Consider the following 16730-nt stretch of genomic DNA (forward strand, 5'->3'; position numbering starts at 1 on the left):
TCTCTTACAGCATAGGTCCAATCTATATAGCCAAATTTGAAATCAAGCCATCTATTGGCAGTCGAGATAATTGCAACGATGTTTAGACGGACAAGCTGATTCCAATATACTACCCACTCGTCACAGTACTCATTTATTTGGTAAAAATATCTGGTCATTTATAAAAATAAGGGGTTTACAAGCATTTATGAAGGAAAACAGGATCGTCTACAATAAAACAAGCACCAATGCTTTGGAAAAAAGCCCGTTTTAACAAGCTGTAACAAAATAAATATTATGCATTAACAAATATACACAATATGACAGGAGAACAGGGTCCCTTACATACTACATGTACTACAGTCACACTCCATTATTACATCCAGTTAGTGCTACCCGTTTCTGATACAATCACCCGTTTTCAAAATAAATTTCACTGCAACATTCTCACACTAACCACTTTAGAGTTACTGTTGTACTAATCACATTACATGTACTTCTACGTTCGTCAATTTACAATATTCAAAGTCTACAGCGTGTGCTCCATTTCACTTTTACCGCTACATTCACCACAATTTGTATCGCTTACGATACAATCACTCCATTTTTACCACCACGTTCGCACCACTTTTACCACCACGTTTGCACCACTTTTACCGCCGCATTCCATTATCACTTAATTCTTACCGTTACAATAACCACTTTACATTTATTCCACCAATATGTAGTTACTGCAACATCAACCACCTTAATTTTACTGTTACACTCACCACTTTATATTTTATTTACTTCACATTTACTGCTATACTCACCACTTTACATATTCACTGCTACATTTGCTTACTGACTACGATACATTTACTTCTACAGTCACCACTTTACTTTCACTGCTGCACTCACCACTTAACATATGTACTGTTACATTTGCTCATTTACTATTGCCACTAATGCTACATACTCCCACCATTCACTTGTGCTGTTCTTCTAGCTAGCACCGATTGCCTACTATTGATCCACTTCGTATATTTTTTTTTCCATTACGTAAACAATCTCTGATTCAATCGCAAAACTGAAATCACTTGTTCCTCACATTAAAAACAAAAGTTACATTAATTAAACACACTTAATACATCGCTACTTTCATCCATTTAACCAATCAGTGCTGCACATGTTGGGCACTGTTACGACTAAAGCTAAATCCCCACCTAGATTGTACTGTTACAATCAGCACCACATACTCTAGCAATGGCAAGCTATTTTCTGACTTGGTGCCGCAGATAAACTGCAGGAGTATACCTCCTGACTCCTGGGCCCTGTTGAACAACATATCTCAAATTGAGGGTTTCCTCAAATAGTTCCCCAACTACTATTCGAACCAATCAGCTATGTTAAAGTCTGAAACTTGAGGAAAATCTATGTTGAAACCGGGTAGATCATGGAATTCTTTTGCACACTTCTAACAATTTAAAGTTATTCACTTCTTAAGTAACTAGTTACACTGTTACACACATGCATTCGAATTACTTAGATAAAAACATGCATTCTAACATGACGTGCTTCAAAGCTCTTTAGACCACAACCATGGTAAAAAAGTGAAAAAACACATGACCAACATTTCGTGAAAAACACAGGCTGCGTCTATTAAAACAAATACGAGGAAACTAGTCTTATAAGATATAACTCAAGTTTATCATTGTTTTACCACGGGCTGGCCATTTATCATTGTTTTACCACGGGTTAGCCATTTATCATTGTTTTACCACGGGCTTGCCATTTATGTCATTATTTAAAACAATGCGACATAAAAGGCCAACCCGTGGTAAAACCATGATAAAACGCAGCTTGCGTGATATACTTCTTAACTCGTCTATATACTATAGAACTGAACCTTCCATTCTCAAAATATTAAGGCGGATCTAGTGAGAGAGTGGTTCCAGGCCATTAGTTGCCTAGTTTTGCCAAACTTTTGCACGGGATGTACAATTAATTTTTTTTCAAAAAGTGGATTCCAGAGGTTGGACCCCATTGTATTGCGGGGGTTAAATTCATTTTCTTTTATAAATTTGCTGAACATTTGTCCCGTTCGTCGAGCATTCAGATCGATGGCAACAGCGGAAGTAATTGACACTTATAGGGCGATATAACAGCCACAATTGGTCCCAACATTTCTGTAAAATATCTGATTTGTGTTTTTGTAACAAGTTACTTTGACGTAGTTATAACGTCCTAATAAAGGGTACATTGTCGGAGTTGATGAAATTTCTTCGAAAATCTCTTAATTTACATTGTTTTTAGGGAAAAAAATAGTAACCTCCAGATTTTGCAACAAACAACTTACTTTCATATTTATGTATAATAATTTTAACTATAAAAGACTAAATAACAGCATTTTTTATGAATTTTTCAAGAGAATATATATTAAGTTCCAAAATTCATGATGCCGTCTCCAAAATTTAGTGTTATAAATTTCAAGCAAAGATGTAACAACAAGAGTTCAAATGCACAAATTTTCAGGACAGTAGAAAGTAATTTAATTTTGGGGCCATATTGAGCCTTTATAGCCACCACCCTAATAAGTCCATTCTTATTTCTTATAAATTTACTTTGCGCTGCGTATTCGTTCTTTGCGCCTGTCAAATCTGACAGACGAGTTTCCTTTTACCAGTTAGTTTGCTAAATTCGTCATAGTGTAAGAGCATCATTTTGAAATACGCCAGACATTGGTACAGTTATCTCATAAATACTACATCAATCACAATACCACATTGTTAGACTGAGCCTCAGGGTCTTCCTCTTTAATATTCTCTAATTCTTGGTCTTTACTCTGATCGTGGTATTCTGCCCACGACTGGACTTCTCCTTTAGCTAAGATAATATACGCTATAGCACCGATACAATAAACACCGGCGGCTATATAAAAAGCTATTCGCCACTCCTCTTGTGTTTTCTGAAGAAAAAAGGAGAACTCCAATTAAAGAAACATGTCGATTTGACCCAAGGACACAATACATATACACATGGCACGCGAAATTAACCAAAACCTTGTTATCTATAGGATAACACTGTTACGCATGATGATTAAATTCCGCTTTCTATGGGTTAGCGAGCGTTATCTATGGGTTAGCGGTTTGCTAACCCATAGACAGCGGAATTTAATTATCGATCACAAGTGATATTGAGAGTTACAGTCTGTTAACCCATAGATAACAGGTTATCCCATAACGGGGTTTTGGTTAATTTCGCGTGCCATATTTACAATACATGTGTATTGCCAAAAAATATCAAATTCATTTGACGAGCTTTAGGAACAATCAGATCGACAGGTTTCACGAACTAATGTCTGTTTCGAAGCGAGTAGAAATAAATACATTTATATTTTCGGCAATGTTCATGTCTTGTTTTTATACTGCAACCACGTTTTTAAAATAAATCATGCGAAAATTTTCCCAAATAGTTTATTTTTTTCTGTAATCTTTTGAACGCAGCGTCGGTGAGGGCACCTTTGAATTTGTTACCTGTTTCCTGTTTTTGACGTTGTTCATAACTGAAAAGGTAACAGGAGACGATATTATGCAGTGGGGGGATATAGCTTTTGGTTTTACGACACCCTTAATTGTAAAGCAGCTTAAATGCCGGATAAATGTTTTAGCAGTAGATATGGTGAACAAGCCTAGACTGGCTCATGCATATTAGTAGCTTTGACGTTGCTTTTAATGAAAACTGAGGGGAATGCCGGGGTTAGATCTTGAAATTCTATGTACATAGATAAATGGACATATCATGTTTCAAATGGAGCGTTTAAATGAAGATTTCCTCAAATAAAGAAGATATTTAAGCGCAACGGGTTTTGAATTACATGTAGATTTCGGGGTAATACTTCAGTTAACAAAAGGAACCTATGAAGTCAATCTTCTGCGCAGAGAAGGTATTCGATATTTCAAAACTTTACACATCTGCTACACTCAATGCTTAACCCTAACCCTTCAGCATGCAGGTTAGAACAGTACACCAACAACAGCTTCGCGAATTTTTAATGAGTAGTGCTCATGCCCTGTGAATTTATTTACATCCTGTATAGCTAGCGAAGTGATATATTAAAATCGTATTTAGCGGTTTATAGGTCTGTGGAGGAAATTGTTTTGAAGCGTCTCTTGCTACATATGGATCGAAGTGCCTATGATGAATTTTGAAAGTTAAACGAAAGCAGACATGACTGAATTACAACTCACATGTTTTGTAATAGCCCCAACAACGTACGGAGCTATTATACCAGGAACACTAGCACCCATGTTAGTTATACCAAATATAGTCCCAGCATATTTAGGGCCTATATCTCCATGGTTTACAAAGAATGAGCTAAACTGAAAACCACAGAATGCTAGAGATAATGTCAAAAGTACCACAGCTAAAGTTTGTTGGAAACAGTCCATAAATCCAAGAATTACAAGGAACAGGGCTGGAATAAACATTCCTGAAAATAAAAAAAAAATAAAAATAAATGTAGACGTACATGTGTCAATGTTAGCAGTAGCACTGCTTTAATTGTGAAGCAATATGTTTGTGAATTTATATAATGTAAACTATACATACATTTTTATATACCGAAATTATCTGATAATAAAAAGTGCAGGAGGAAGTCCGCATTAGTCTTAGGTTTGTTGTGAAAAGTAGTTTTACATATACACAGAGTGCTAGCGGCTTCTGTGTGAATTTGCTTGTTTGTGTTTGTTTGACATCAATATTTAATATTCTCTATCAAAGGGACTATTGTGTTTATTTCCCATAGACGAATCGGATGCAGTCACTACTGTATAGCAATTAAAACCCAGGACATTAACATGCTGTAATGCCGTTTTAAAGCACTTTATGTATACCACATGGTTATATTTTAACCAATCAAAACAGCTCATTGTCTGATATGAAATACACAGGTTTATTGCATATCAATACTAAGTTCTAACATTCTATTGTTGGATATGTAGAATTTAAAAGTATTGAAAGTAACCGGTCTGCTTATCTGGCATCAAGACGGTCAATACCAAAAAATCGGACCGCTACTTAGTGGTGAGTTATTTCCCTTATTTAACGCATCAGGACGACAAAAATATATCAGACAATAAATTAATCATAAAATACAGGAGAAATGAAGAATGAGTAACGAACAAACAAACAAACAAAAACAAACAAAAACCAAAACCAAAACCAAAAAAAAAAAAGAAAAAAAAAAGCAAAGTTTTGAACACGCAAAAGTTTCGCGTTATTATGCGAAAGTTTCGCGTTATTACGTTTAAGTTTGGCAAAGTTACATATAGATTCTCCTTAAATGTCTCGAGGGGATTATAAGACTTCTCCACTCGAAATAGTTAAATTCTAGATTTCAACCCACGAGCTTCAGCTAAATCTAAAATTTAACATCGAGAGTGGAGAAATCTTGTAATCACCGAGAAAATTAAAGGAAAATCTGTTTTTTTTCCATGAAATCTGTAGAAAACTCGGAAATGTAAAGTGGCGGTAAAAGTCATGCAGAATCACTGCCCGGTGGTTGAAGGTAAGTAATCTTTCATTACCTATACTACAGCACAGTTTGCGAGTAGCACTTATTGACAATATTTCTTTCGATATAAAGTAATCTGCAAAGATTCCCGACATTATGATAAACACCCAAAATGCAAGGTATGGTATCATTGAGAATACACCATTCTGAAAATAGAAAGACATATGACGTTCTTGCAATTCTTGCAATATGTTGATTTAAGATAAGTAATCATTAATTGGCTAATAACACAGAACAGATCCAAAAGTTTTGAAAATGAGAGTTACAGTAATTCATTTGCCCAAAATTTTGCGCGAAATCAACAAAATTTCCAAAAGGGGGTTATCCCGGACTTTCAGCTGTACTAACTCGAAACAAGTTTTCATTGTCCAAGAGCGTTTATATGGGAGGGGGTGGGTGAACACGGCGAACATCCCCTAAAATTGGGAATTTGAATGCTACCCTAGCAATTTTCTTGCCACTTGTCTTTTAAGTATCATTCTGTTTAAGTCAGGCAATGGACGGCACATCATATTTCTAAATTTGGACTTTTTTGCCTCAAATATATTCAATACATCTAAAAAAAAAACAACAGAAAAGCTATTTAAATTTATTCTGAAGCATCTCTGACATAGATATCGCCCCCATTTTTTCCATAGTGCATTTCAACTAAATCTGACCTTTCAATATCTTAAAAAGGCAAATTTACAAACACTTTGATGGTTAGTACTGGAGGTTATCGGGTACAAATACTTGTTTAATGCAATAAAATCTCTGTGTTTTCTTTCCTTCATGTGTCACACCTTATACATATTTTGCCTGATTCTTAGACGGGGAAGTACTTTATTTATTTCTTCCTTCAAAATGAAAACCTGGAACTGCCATTTTCTCCTTCCTCTCCACTTTACGTTCTATCTGCTGTATGATTTTTTTTTAAAATTAGATCGGATCAAACATATTTACATTCTAGCATAGCATTCCCAATCTAATATACTACACATAATTGTTAGAGGAGAAAAAAAACACACTTACAGATTTAATATCAAATTTCAAAACCTCCTTCATATAAGTCGGCATCTGAGTCAATAGCATATAGGCACCATAGTTACCACATGCGTTGGCAATCAGTATAGCCCAAACAGCCCCGGATGATAGAATGCTTCCCCAAGGCCTCGGAGCTTTCTATAAAATTCAAACACAATAATAAAAGCGAGGATATCATGGTACATTTAACTTCATGGAAAAAAAACAACAAACAATACAATGATAGATACGTGATAGACTATACAATGATAGATACGTGATAGACTATACAAAAATGATAGATACGTGATAGACTATACAAAAATGATAGATACGTGATAGACTATACAATGATAGATACGTGATAGACTATACAATGATCGATACGTGATAGACTATAAAAAATATACCATTATCTCCATGAATTATCACAACTAGTCTGACTTTTAATACTCAATTAAACGAGTTCATTTTCATTAAACCACACATGATGATTATGTCTGTGACCCCCCAAAAAACAAACAAAACAAACAACAAACAAAAAAAAAACCAAAACAAACAAAAAAACAAAACAAAACAAAACAAAACAACCCCCCCAAAAAAAACCCCAAACAAACAAACAAACAAAAACCAAAAAAACAAAACAGAACAAAACAAAACAAAAAACAACAAAAAACCAGCTTCGTTTTCAATAGCTCAACAATTTTGAACGCTTGTTAACATACACATTTTAATGAAATCTTTACTTTCGTCATATTTTTCGTTGCACACATTGCTATGATTATACATCAAAACCACGAGCACACAGAATTACCTTACTATATTGTCCGTCTTTATCGCCCAACGAGTTCAGTATGTATGTTTTCTCTGCATCAGTTATGCTAGGCATTATATCAGGACTATCTCGGACGTAGAAAAACCAAACACAACACCATATACAAGACACAGTGCCTAAAAAAGATCAAAATGTAGCAGATTCACTCAAAGCAAACAAATACGTGCATTTCAATACAAGTAATCTATAGAAAGTAGTTTGATGGGCCCAAAAATGAATTAATTTAAGGGGAGGATACACAGCGAGGGATGCAACTCCATTTGTTTTGTAACATTCTTATCTTAAATTTAAAACATAAAACGTGTGGTTAAAATTTCTTTTAATTTATATTTTATTCTTCTTTTATAAAAGTAACCAGTGATTTAAATTTCAAGAAATTTAAAGAAGCTACGTAAATAATTTTGAAGAAGATGTCAGGTACCGCCTTAATGTAGCAGCTAATATGAGGACGGCAGTGGCATTAAGTGAGAGCGAAGTATGAAGTCCAAGGCATAAAGTATTAGGTTCCCTTCATGCCATTCAAAATTTTGCCATTTTTGTTTAGGGTTATTTCATCAGTAATTAATGGGAGACAGCAAATGACATTTCAAGTATTTGTTAAAGTATCGGAAGAACAGTTTCGGGTTCGGCGAAGAATGCAAGGTTTTATAATAAGATTCTTCTAATTAAATCGTAAGTAGGTTTTTTTTTATCAAATGCTAGAATAATTCCGAATAAATAACATAGTCTTTAAACGTTTTCGCTTGCTGGCATTTTTACTATTTCTGAATGGATCGCAGTGTAGTAGACGAATTTCTATACATAATAAAGCAAAAGCGAGCTTTTAGCTCACACATTGCTAATATTAATAAAAAAAAAATCTATTTATTTTTAGTCGTTTTTCAAGTTACAAAATAAAACTTTAAAGATGGAGGAAATGGACAAAAATCAAACAAATTCACATAATTGCATTTACTTCAATATGAACAATACCTACCTAGAGTATAGAATATAGACGGCCAACCACCGTCAAAACCATAGGCACACAAGAGACTTCCAATAGGAAAAGCTAAAGCATTGCCTAATTGACAACCTGCAATTGAAAATGAAAATACTTCGGATACATAAAATTACGCCCCTTTTGTTGTAACATACTAACCTATTAGCAGAGTAAATGATAAATAGGAAGGCCATCTAGCAGTTCATTAACAAAAATTAAAAAATCAATTCCCCCGCGCTAAATTCAAACTTTGATTTCCAACCCAGCCATACCTCCAAATGAGAAACCAACAAGTCTACTTCTTTCTTCTGGAGGCGACCATTTTGCCCACAACACTTGTGCTCCAGGATACATTGTTGCCTGCAAGTAAAACATGAATGAGACATTTATTTTTTCTTGGCTGAAACACAGTTTCTTCATGCTAAGGTATAGTTATATTGGTATCAAAGAGTGTGTAAATGTTTGAAATCGTTAATAGAGTGTACTTTTGGTGTAGACGGTGCTGTCTTACTGAAAAGAGGGTTATTTTGGCAGGTATATAATTTGGCGATTTTTAAGTAGGAAGGTATACGAATAAGATAAGCAATTAAGTCCAGAGTAAAAAAATTCGAAATTTAATTTGGCGATTTTAGAAAGGCCGCTAAAATACGCAAAATTACAAGCTATAAAGTATATTTGATTCCAACGTCCTTCGATCACTTCCTCATAATATATTTGCTGTCATAAAACACATATTTAACAGTAAAAAACAAAATCTATGTGTTTTCCCCATTTGACAGACCTGAACTATTTATTTGATCAGGTTTACACTGGTCTTATTCAGCCATTTTTGTCAACTTCTGGACTCCTCTAGTTTTATCAATTCCATAGCATTATATATTTTTTTGCACAGTGACCCCCAATTTTCTTCTCATAATTTCATTAAATACATATGAAAATTTTATATTTGGAAAGTTTTTATGAAATGCTTGTTATTTCTTAAGTGTTTTTAATAGATAAAACCTACTAAGACAAAAATTAAAAAAAAAAACAAAAAACAAAAACAAAAAAAACTTGAGAAACCTATTCCCGCCCAAATTTTTGTATGCATACTAATTTAAAAAAAAAAAAGAGCACGCAGATCCATCTATTTTTTTTCTTATATAATAATTGTTCTAACGTGACAGATCTTTGATATTTCACAATCCTTTGAAAGTTGTGTTATTCTTAAATAGAGCATTGAACATCCTTAATTGTGCTTCAGCTTCCGTACAAGAAACAAAAATTTGCTCGGGTTTATTTTCGTCTTTTAGAATACGATAACCTATGTAACATCGAAGAAGCTGTTCATGTAAAACCTATGATATGGGTGGTACAACAAACAAAATGTAAGTATGTAATTTTTTTTTTAAATCGACAATAGATGGCTCAGAAAATGGTTTTTAAGTCCCACAACAAGGCCAACCAAATTTTCACACAAAAAATTAAAGTGTTATCTCCCCTTTTCAATGAATTTCATTGCTTCCTTTGTAATTTAGTTCTCTTACAGGGGCGGAACCAGTCACGATGTAAAAGATGGGTGCCAGCCGGGGTTCCTCGGAAAAAGGAGAGGTGCTAAGATATACTCTGGGTCCGCCACTGCTCTTAGATGAATTGTTGCAGTTAATTGAAAACCAACATTCAACTTTGAGAAAGGATGCATTTGTAATATAAAATCGATGAAAACTGTTTTGAAAATGAAAGGACTTCGGCCATTTTCCCGAGGATTTTGACCACATGTAATATGTGTCCACAGTTTTTCATTGGAGCCTTTGCAAAAAAAAAAAACAACTAAGTAATGGTCCCAAAAAATGCAAATTTGTGAAAATTAATATAGATGAAAAATACACAAATTTGCAACAAAAGGAATTGAATTTTCGACATTTTTGGTCTAAACTGAACACTTTGGGTTGGCAATTCCCATAGAAGCACCACTGCAACCACCACAGTGTATAATTTTTTGCGTAGAATGATTTAAGAAAAACACATTTTCTATTAGCACAACAGGGTATGTAATGTGTTTTTATATGGAAAAGTTACTTTTTTGCTAAAATATAAAACACTGGAACAGTAAATGTCATGTAGCTTATTACGAAATATTAATCATGTAGTATCCGTAGCCCAACTACTCTGCATTGGTTCATAGTTGAATGTTTTGACTCGAGGTTAGGTTTTTGCGGAAAAAAGTCCGAGAGTGAAATTACCAAATTTATTTCACAGTGGGAATTGTCGAAATTTTTTACATTTGGATCATTCGGTAAATCACTGCCATCTAACTTGTTCCGCGTACGAGTCGAATCTCACTGCGTGCTTGGCACAAGTGATCATATTTTGGTTATTCACGATAACTAATTGATTATCCTATTTATTATATAGAGTTCCTCGATTATTCGTTGCTATTTTCAACATAAATTTCAAATTTTGTGAACGGCGGATTGATTTCAATGTTGTGAAGTTATGGTGCGAGAGTGAAATTACCGAATTTATTTCACAGTGTGAATTATCGAAATTTATTTCACCGAGAACATTCGATAAAACACTGCTATCTATATAATAATATCATTTACTTGTTAGAACTTAACAATGAACAAAATACCGGGAAAGTTGACCCAAGTCCTATGTCATTGGACATTTATTATTTAAATTTTGTTTTCATATAAAGAAGTCAAGATTGCTGCGACATGACATACCTCACCGACCCCAATAAAGACTCGACATATCACGAGGAGATATGGGCTGACACGTGCACATATAGGAGTTAGCAACGTCAAAATGGAAACGAGACCCATGCCAAGTGTGATAATAATCCGAGGTCCGAATCTCTCAGCTAACCATCCGCCTGGAATTTGTAGAGCTGTATAGCCCCAGAAAAATGCCCCTAGGATAAGACCTTGTAATTCCTTATTCCAGAAAAATTCACCTTCCTAGAAAAGAATTAAAAGTAGGTAATCAATAACGAAATATGTATTGCAAATAAACTAAAGATTTCAATAAAAACTTATGGTTCTTAATGGAAACATTTTAAGATGCATATTAAATTACCTGCATACCACATAAAGTAATATTAAATATAAGGACTAAATAACGCAACCGCTGTTCGAGTCCTGGTTCTTTCGAATTCCTTTTTATAAATAAGAAGCTAAAAGGCATAGTTTCGCACTAAACACTATAGTCTTCTCAGTTGTATTAGTTTTGCTTTCCTATATATCTCTGTTCTTTTGATTTTTTACCAACATCCTTACACCTGACCAACAAAAAAACTTTGATCAAATGACAACAGTTGGAGCTTAGTAGCATTGCCAAGTTATACTTACTATATGATGGTTGGAGGAAGACACTGGGCATAGTTTGGTAGACGATGGCTGTGTCGTACTCAGCAAACCACCGTCTGTTGTTCTCTCGCCAGCAACGTGAATGTATGATTTGTTATCATGAAATGTGAAATTGGGCAGATAGTTAGTTGTATTTGAACTCGTGATGTTGTTGTCCGTTTTTACATTTCCACCCGAATTATGTTGATCGGTCACCATGCATACTATAGCGATGCTAAGGTTCACTCGCTGGGCATATAGAACAAAAAATCCCATAAAACACACTACAGACAGCATAAGGCGTTTAGACGTCCACCATGGTACTGAAAGTATATTGAAAAACGGACATTGTACGATATGGCCTTGTGATATGTTGATCTGAACTCTGTGGAGGATAGGACTCAGCTTGGAATAAGTGCATTACAACGCTGTTTTAATGATGCCCCTTTTATAAATGACATGGACATTCTTTTTCAACGTTGGCGAAACAAATTGCATGTGGAAAATGATTATAAATGGAATTGAAAATTTTGAAACAGAAAAAAATCCTGTTTTCGACAAATTATGATCTAACCTTTCTTTATTTTCATTTTATAATTTGATATATATCTGAGACCACACCTGATTAAAATTTGACATATTCATTAATTCCGAGGCAAATATCATAGAAGTTAGGAAAAATATGTATTGTAACAATTGTATCTTGGCAATTTTTCAACGAATCATAATTTTTTTTACTATTTTTTTTTTCAAAATTTATATTTATAGTGTCTGATCCAAAAGGGGAGGGATTCCGTATAGTTTGACTCCCCATTTTTGTTAGAAAATTTTGTGCAAAGGAGGTAATAAAAGCATGTAACATCCCTCTCCCTGGTCCCTTTACAATTAGGACCACTTGAAAATTTTTTTTTTTCATTAATATCATTTCCTCATAGCAACATCGTAATTTCGACATTGCTATATCATAATTTTGACATACAATGTCGTAATCTCGACAAAGTTACATGCATATTGTTATTACGATACTACTTTATCGAAATTACGGCATAACTTAAACGTAATTTCGACATAGGATGTAGACATTTCGACATATATTTATCGTAATTCCGACAAAACATTTTTTTCAAGTGATTTTAAACGGCTTCCGTAGTAAACTGCCTACGACGCGGAAGTGTAATAGTAGTCAGGCAATCGATGTGTATTCTTATGAAATAACATTTAATTATACCCCTGTTGAATATCACGTACGTCGCTAAAGACAATCCTTAAAAAAGACGTCTGTGTAGAACACAATTATGCGTGCATATTATCAATAATCAACACTCCTTCCTTGGTTAATAACAAACAGGAATGACATCTGATATTGATAAATATTATTTCAACCTGTCTTGTTTCGATGAAAATAATTGAAACGAAAATTAAACATTTACACTTCATGCCCACTATATTAGGAAACGGCCATTAACTGAGGAGGAAGGGACTGGTAAATTTTGTGGGGTCGAAAGTTTCTATTTCAACCACATCGGAGTAAGATTTTTTATTCACTGTATAAAGTATCAAGACTAAGATCAGAAAATTTATTTATTTCCTAGTAGGTGTAGGCCAGGTATTTTATTTCAACTTTTCATGGCTAGAATATTTATTTCCGCAAAAACCGCCAGCCGACACCACCAGAATCAAATGTTCGCCCTTTTACAAGCATTCAATCATTGCCCATTTGGAATCATTAATTGATGTTACTTACTCGAGTCCCTCCAATAAAACAGATGGCACGATCAGTTTTATATTTTTGCCACCATTTTTGTAGACTCCAGTATATATTTAAAATGTCCTATTAATAATTAACTGATTGTTCTTTGCAGCCTCTTTAAACGGCTTAAACTTTCAGTCCCAATATTTGTCATTTCTTAATATGATAATCAGGGATTGATCCAGATGCTTTTGAGGGTCCTAACACAACACTTGTTACTCCCGTAGTGGTATTAATTCAATGTGGATCCTGAAAAATTCGAAAGATTTTTTGGAGACAATTAGTTCAAGACTATTATCTGAATATAATAGCATTAAAACCTATGATTTTTCAACACTGTATACTTCTATTCCCCATACTCAGTTAAAATCCCGACTTAAAAACATTATACATCGTTGTTTTTTCAAAAAAGATGGTACACCTAGATACAAATATATAGTTCTTGGTAGAGATTCCTCATACTTTGTAAGAAATAATTCCAAATCATCTTCCAAATATACAGAGAAGATGTTTACAAAATGCTTGAAATTTTAATCGAAACATATTTGTCTAATGTGGTGGACGTGTTTTTCAGCAAACGGTCGGCATTCCAATGGGAACAAATTATGCTTACTTACTTTCTGACCTATTCCTTTACTCTTATGAGGCTGACTTTATAGCTGATCTGATCAAAAAGAAAGACTATCGTTTGGCTAGATCCTTCAATCTCAGTTTCCGTTATATAGATGACGTATAATCTTTAAACAATCCTAATTTCGGGTATTTGATACATCACATCTACCCAAAAGAACTTGAGATAAAGGATACTAAAGACACTGTGAAGTCAGCCTCATATCTTGACCTACACTTAGAAATCAATGGTAAAGGAAAACTATTGACCAAACTGTACGATAAACCTGATGACTTTTCATTCAGAATTGTCAACTTTCCTTTCATCTGTGGCAACATCCCTTCAGCACCTTCGTATGGAGTGTTCATATCACAACTCATACGTTATGCCAGAGCTTGCCGAAACTACACAGACTTTTTGTATCGCGCTAGAACTCTAACAAATAGGCTTCTGGAACAGGGTTATGTTGCTACAAGATTGAAGTCATCACTACAGAAGTTTTATGGTCGTCATCATGAACTCGTGGATCGTTATGGTGTATCCATCTGCACCATGAAAACTGATTTATTCAACAGGTCATAGTTTTCCTTTCCTCGTTTGTTTACCCCGGACTTGACTTTTTATGAGCAACTCAGCGGGTGTTTCTAGAAAAGCAGAGGACGCTTACCCTACCGGTGCACCTGGTCCATGCTCCAATATTTTAGTGGAGTCCGAGTTGCTCATTTGCTTTTGTTACTTTGTGTGTATGATTTCAGTTACTTTATGTTCTTTGTTGTGTATAACTGTTTTCCATGTCTGGGCTTTGTCCCTGGATTACATTCTTTTGATTACCGCTATAACCTTGGTTCCCTTGATTACTCTTTGAAAAGGGGGGGAGGGTGCCAGCCAGGGTTCCTCGCACAACAGAGGGATGCTAGGACACCACTTGCCATTTTTTTGTCAAGTTTACACATGCAAATGAGAAATTTTCCAATCGCCAAGCACCCCTCTGTATCTGCCTCCAATAATAACCGATGGAGTGTATTATTCACACACGGAATAAGAGAAAAAAATGAAAAATGATTTTTTTATTACAACTAGCAAATAATGGAAGGAAATCTGAATGTAAATATTCATTGCATTGACAGCTCGAGTACTTTGGGAAAAAGACTATTACCAGCCCAAAGGATTCAATAATAAAGTATTCCCATTTAAAAGATTTTTTTGTCCTAAAAAAGGGGGAGGGTATCCAAACCTTTCTCTATCGTATCAAATGAGAATTAATGAGGATATGCTAATTAGATTAAACGGGAATCAATACCTCCTTTTTTGCTGTGTGCATCTTTCGCTCCAAGTACTATGGAACTAAAGGAGTCGACATGAGGTAGACCAAGACTAGACTGTCGTCGGTAGGAAAGACGTCGGTGTAAACTACCGCTTCCCAAACTCTGTCTGCTTCTTTCAGAATCAGTGCGGGTTCTCTGTTTCCGTAACAACCTTGTTTTAGGAGAAGGAATTCCTCCGTGGATTAGTTCAGGCGTTTTTGTTGTCTTTTCTGTCATTTCAATGTCTTACTGCAGTATGAATATGTGTAACATTTTCTAAATAACAGTGACTTCTGGAAGAAAATAAGCAGAAGTATACACAACCTATATGCATTTAAGTAAAATGAGAAAAAAAAAAACTTTTTAAAAAATCGAATTCTTTTTTTAAACACAACAAACAATATTTCATGAGCTATAATTGATAAGAGAAGGAAGTAAGGAAATAAAAAAAAGTTAAACATGATTACCTTGTATTTATTTTATCTATACACCAATAACAGAATGGTACAATTCCTGTAAAATAAATGTCTTTTATACTCCCACACTGACCAACCGTGAAATATAAGCTGATATTTCGTCACTATTAGAAATCGAAGGAATCCAATAATTTCCCTTTAACCGAACGCGCCTTCAACCGCGATATTCCTGATGAAACTATATCAAAACGTAGCCTGACACTGTATAGTGAAATTTTACAATAGACAATATTCAATCAAGGTCGAGAAAGGACATTGCAACCTTCATCCTTAGAATCAAATAATCGATATTTCTCAGGAATGGCTCACATCGGTCATGAAGGTGACATAATTAATTGATATATGCACGACTAATTATCATTAGTGCAAATTAAATTATAATTGCGCACTAATCCCAATAACTACCAAGTATAAACCACAATTTTTTTATAAATCAGCCGACGGATGCATGTTAATTAACTGTTTCCGATTTAAAGGCGTTCAATGAACGCGGTGTAAAATGTTTATTATAATCTAGAGATCGAGATCTTCAAGAATTCGTACATGGCTGTAACAAACCAGTACCTTGCTTTTAAAAAACCACCTTTACCCTAGCCGGGATTAAATTGATAAAAAAAAAAACACACAACCAAACAATACATTTGTACTAAGTTTTGGTTTCGGTCTAGACACAGGCTAAATGTTTCCGTACGATACCAGGGTAAAAACTCCGAACTTCTATTTAAATTTACATAAGAACACTGTCATTTCTTTTTCGATTCTTTTCGCAATACTGCATATAAATAGAATATGAAAGAAAAACCTTTCTAAAAATATTTTACGACTAGATTTCTATTTGAAATCAACAGTGATTTACTTTTAAAATATATGCAAAGGATGCAGTTTTATCATTTAATTTTCAATGCCTATTCA

The 16730-nt window shown here is 34.4% G+C and overlaps 1 protein-coding gene across 2 annotated transcripts; it reads right to left on the reverse strand.

The window, feature by feature from the left end:
• Nucleotides 1-117: 117 nt before the first annotated feature.
• Nucleotides 118-16242, reverse strand: LOC148612033 (sialin-like). Of its 2 annotated transcripts, none has more exons than XM_088593133.1 (11): nt 15810-16242; nt 15339-15591; nt 11682-12001; nt 11058-11291; nt 8622-8709; nt 8347-8442; nt 7350-7486; nt 6545-6694; nt 5547-5679; nt 4209-4450; nt 118-2926 (listed from the first exon to the last, which is right to left on the reverse strand). In XM_088593133.1, exons 2-11 carry the CDS (start codon nt 15577-15579, stop codon nt 2732-2734), a joined length of 1836 nt encoding a protein of 611 aa, XP_088449259.1. In that variant the 5' UTR covers nt 15580-15591; nt 15810-16242; the 3' UTR covers nt 118-2731. The 2 variants fall into 2 exon arrangements, with proteins under 2 accessions (XP_088449259.1, XP_088449258.1); XM_088593132.1 differs by having other exon boundaries at nt 15339-15635; nt 15810-16241.
• Nucleotides 16243-16730: the final 488 nt, after the last annotated feature.

The sequence above is a fragment of the Perna viridis genome, chromosome 7, assembly GCF_037379345.1.
Source record: "Perna viridis isolate PV_CMFRI_1.1 ecotype Kerala chromosome 7, ASM3737934v1, whole genome shotgun sequence".
Taxonomy (NCBI): domain Eukaryota; kingdom Metazoa; phylum Mollusca; class Bivalvia; order Mytilida; family Mytilidae; genus Perna; species Perna viridis.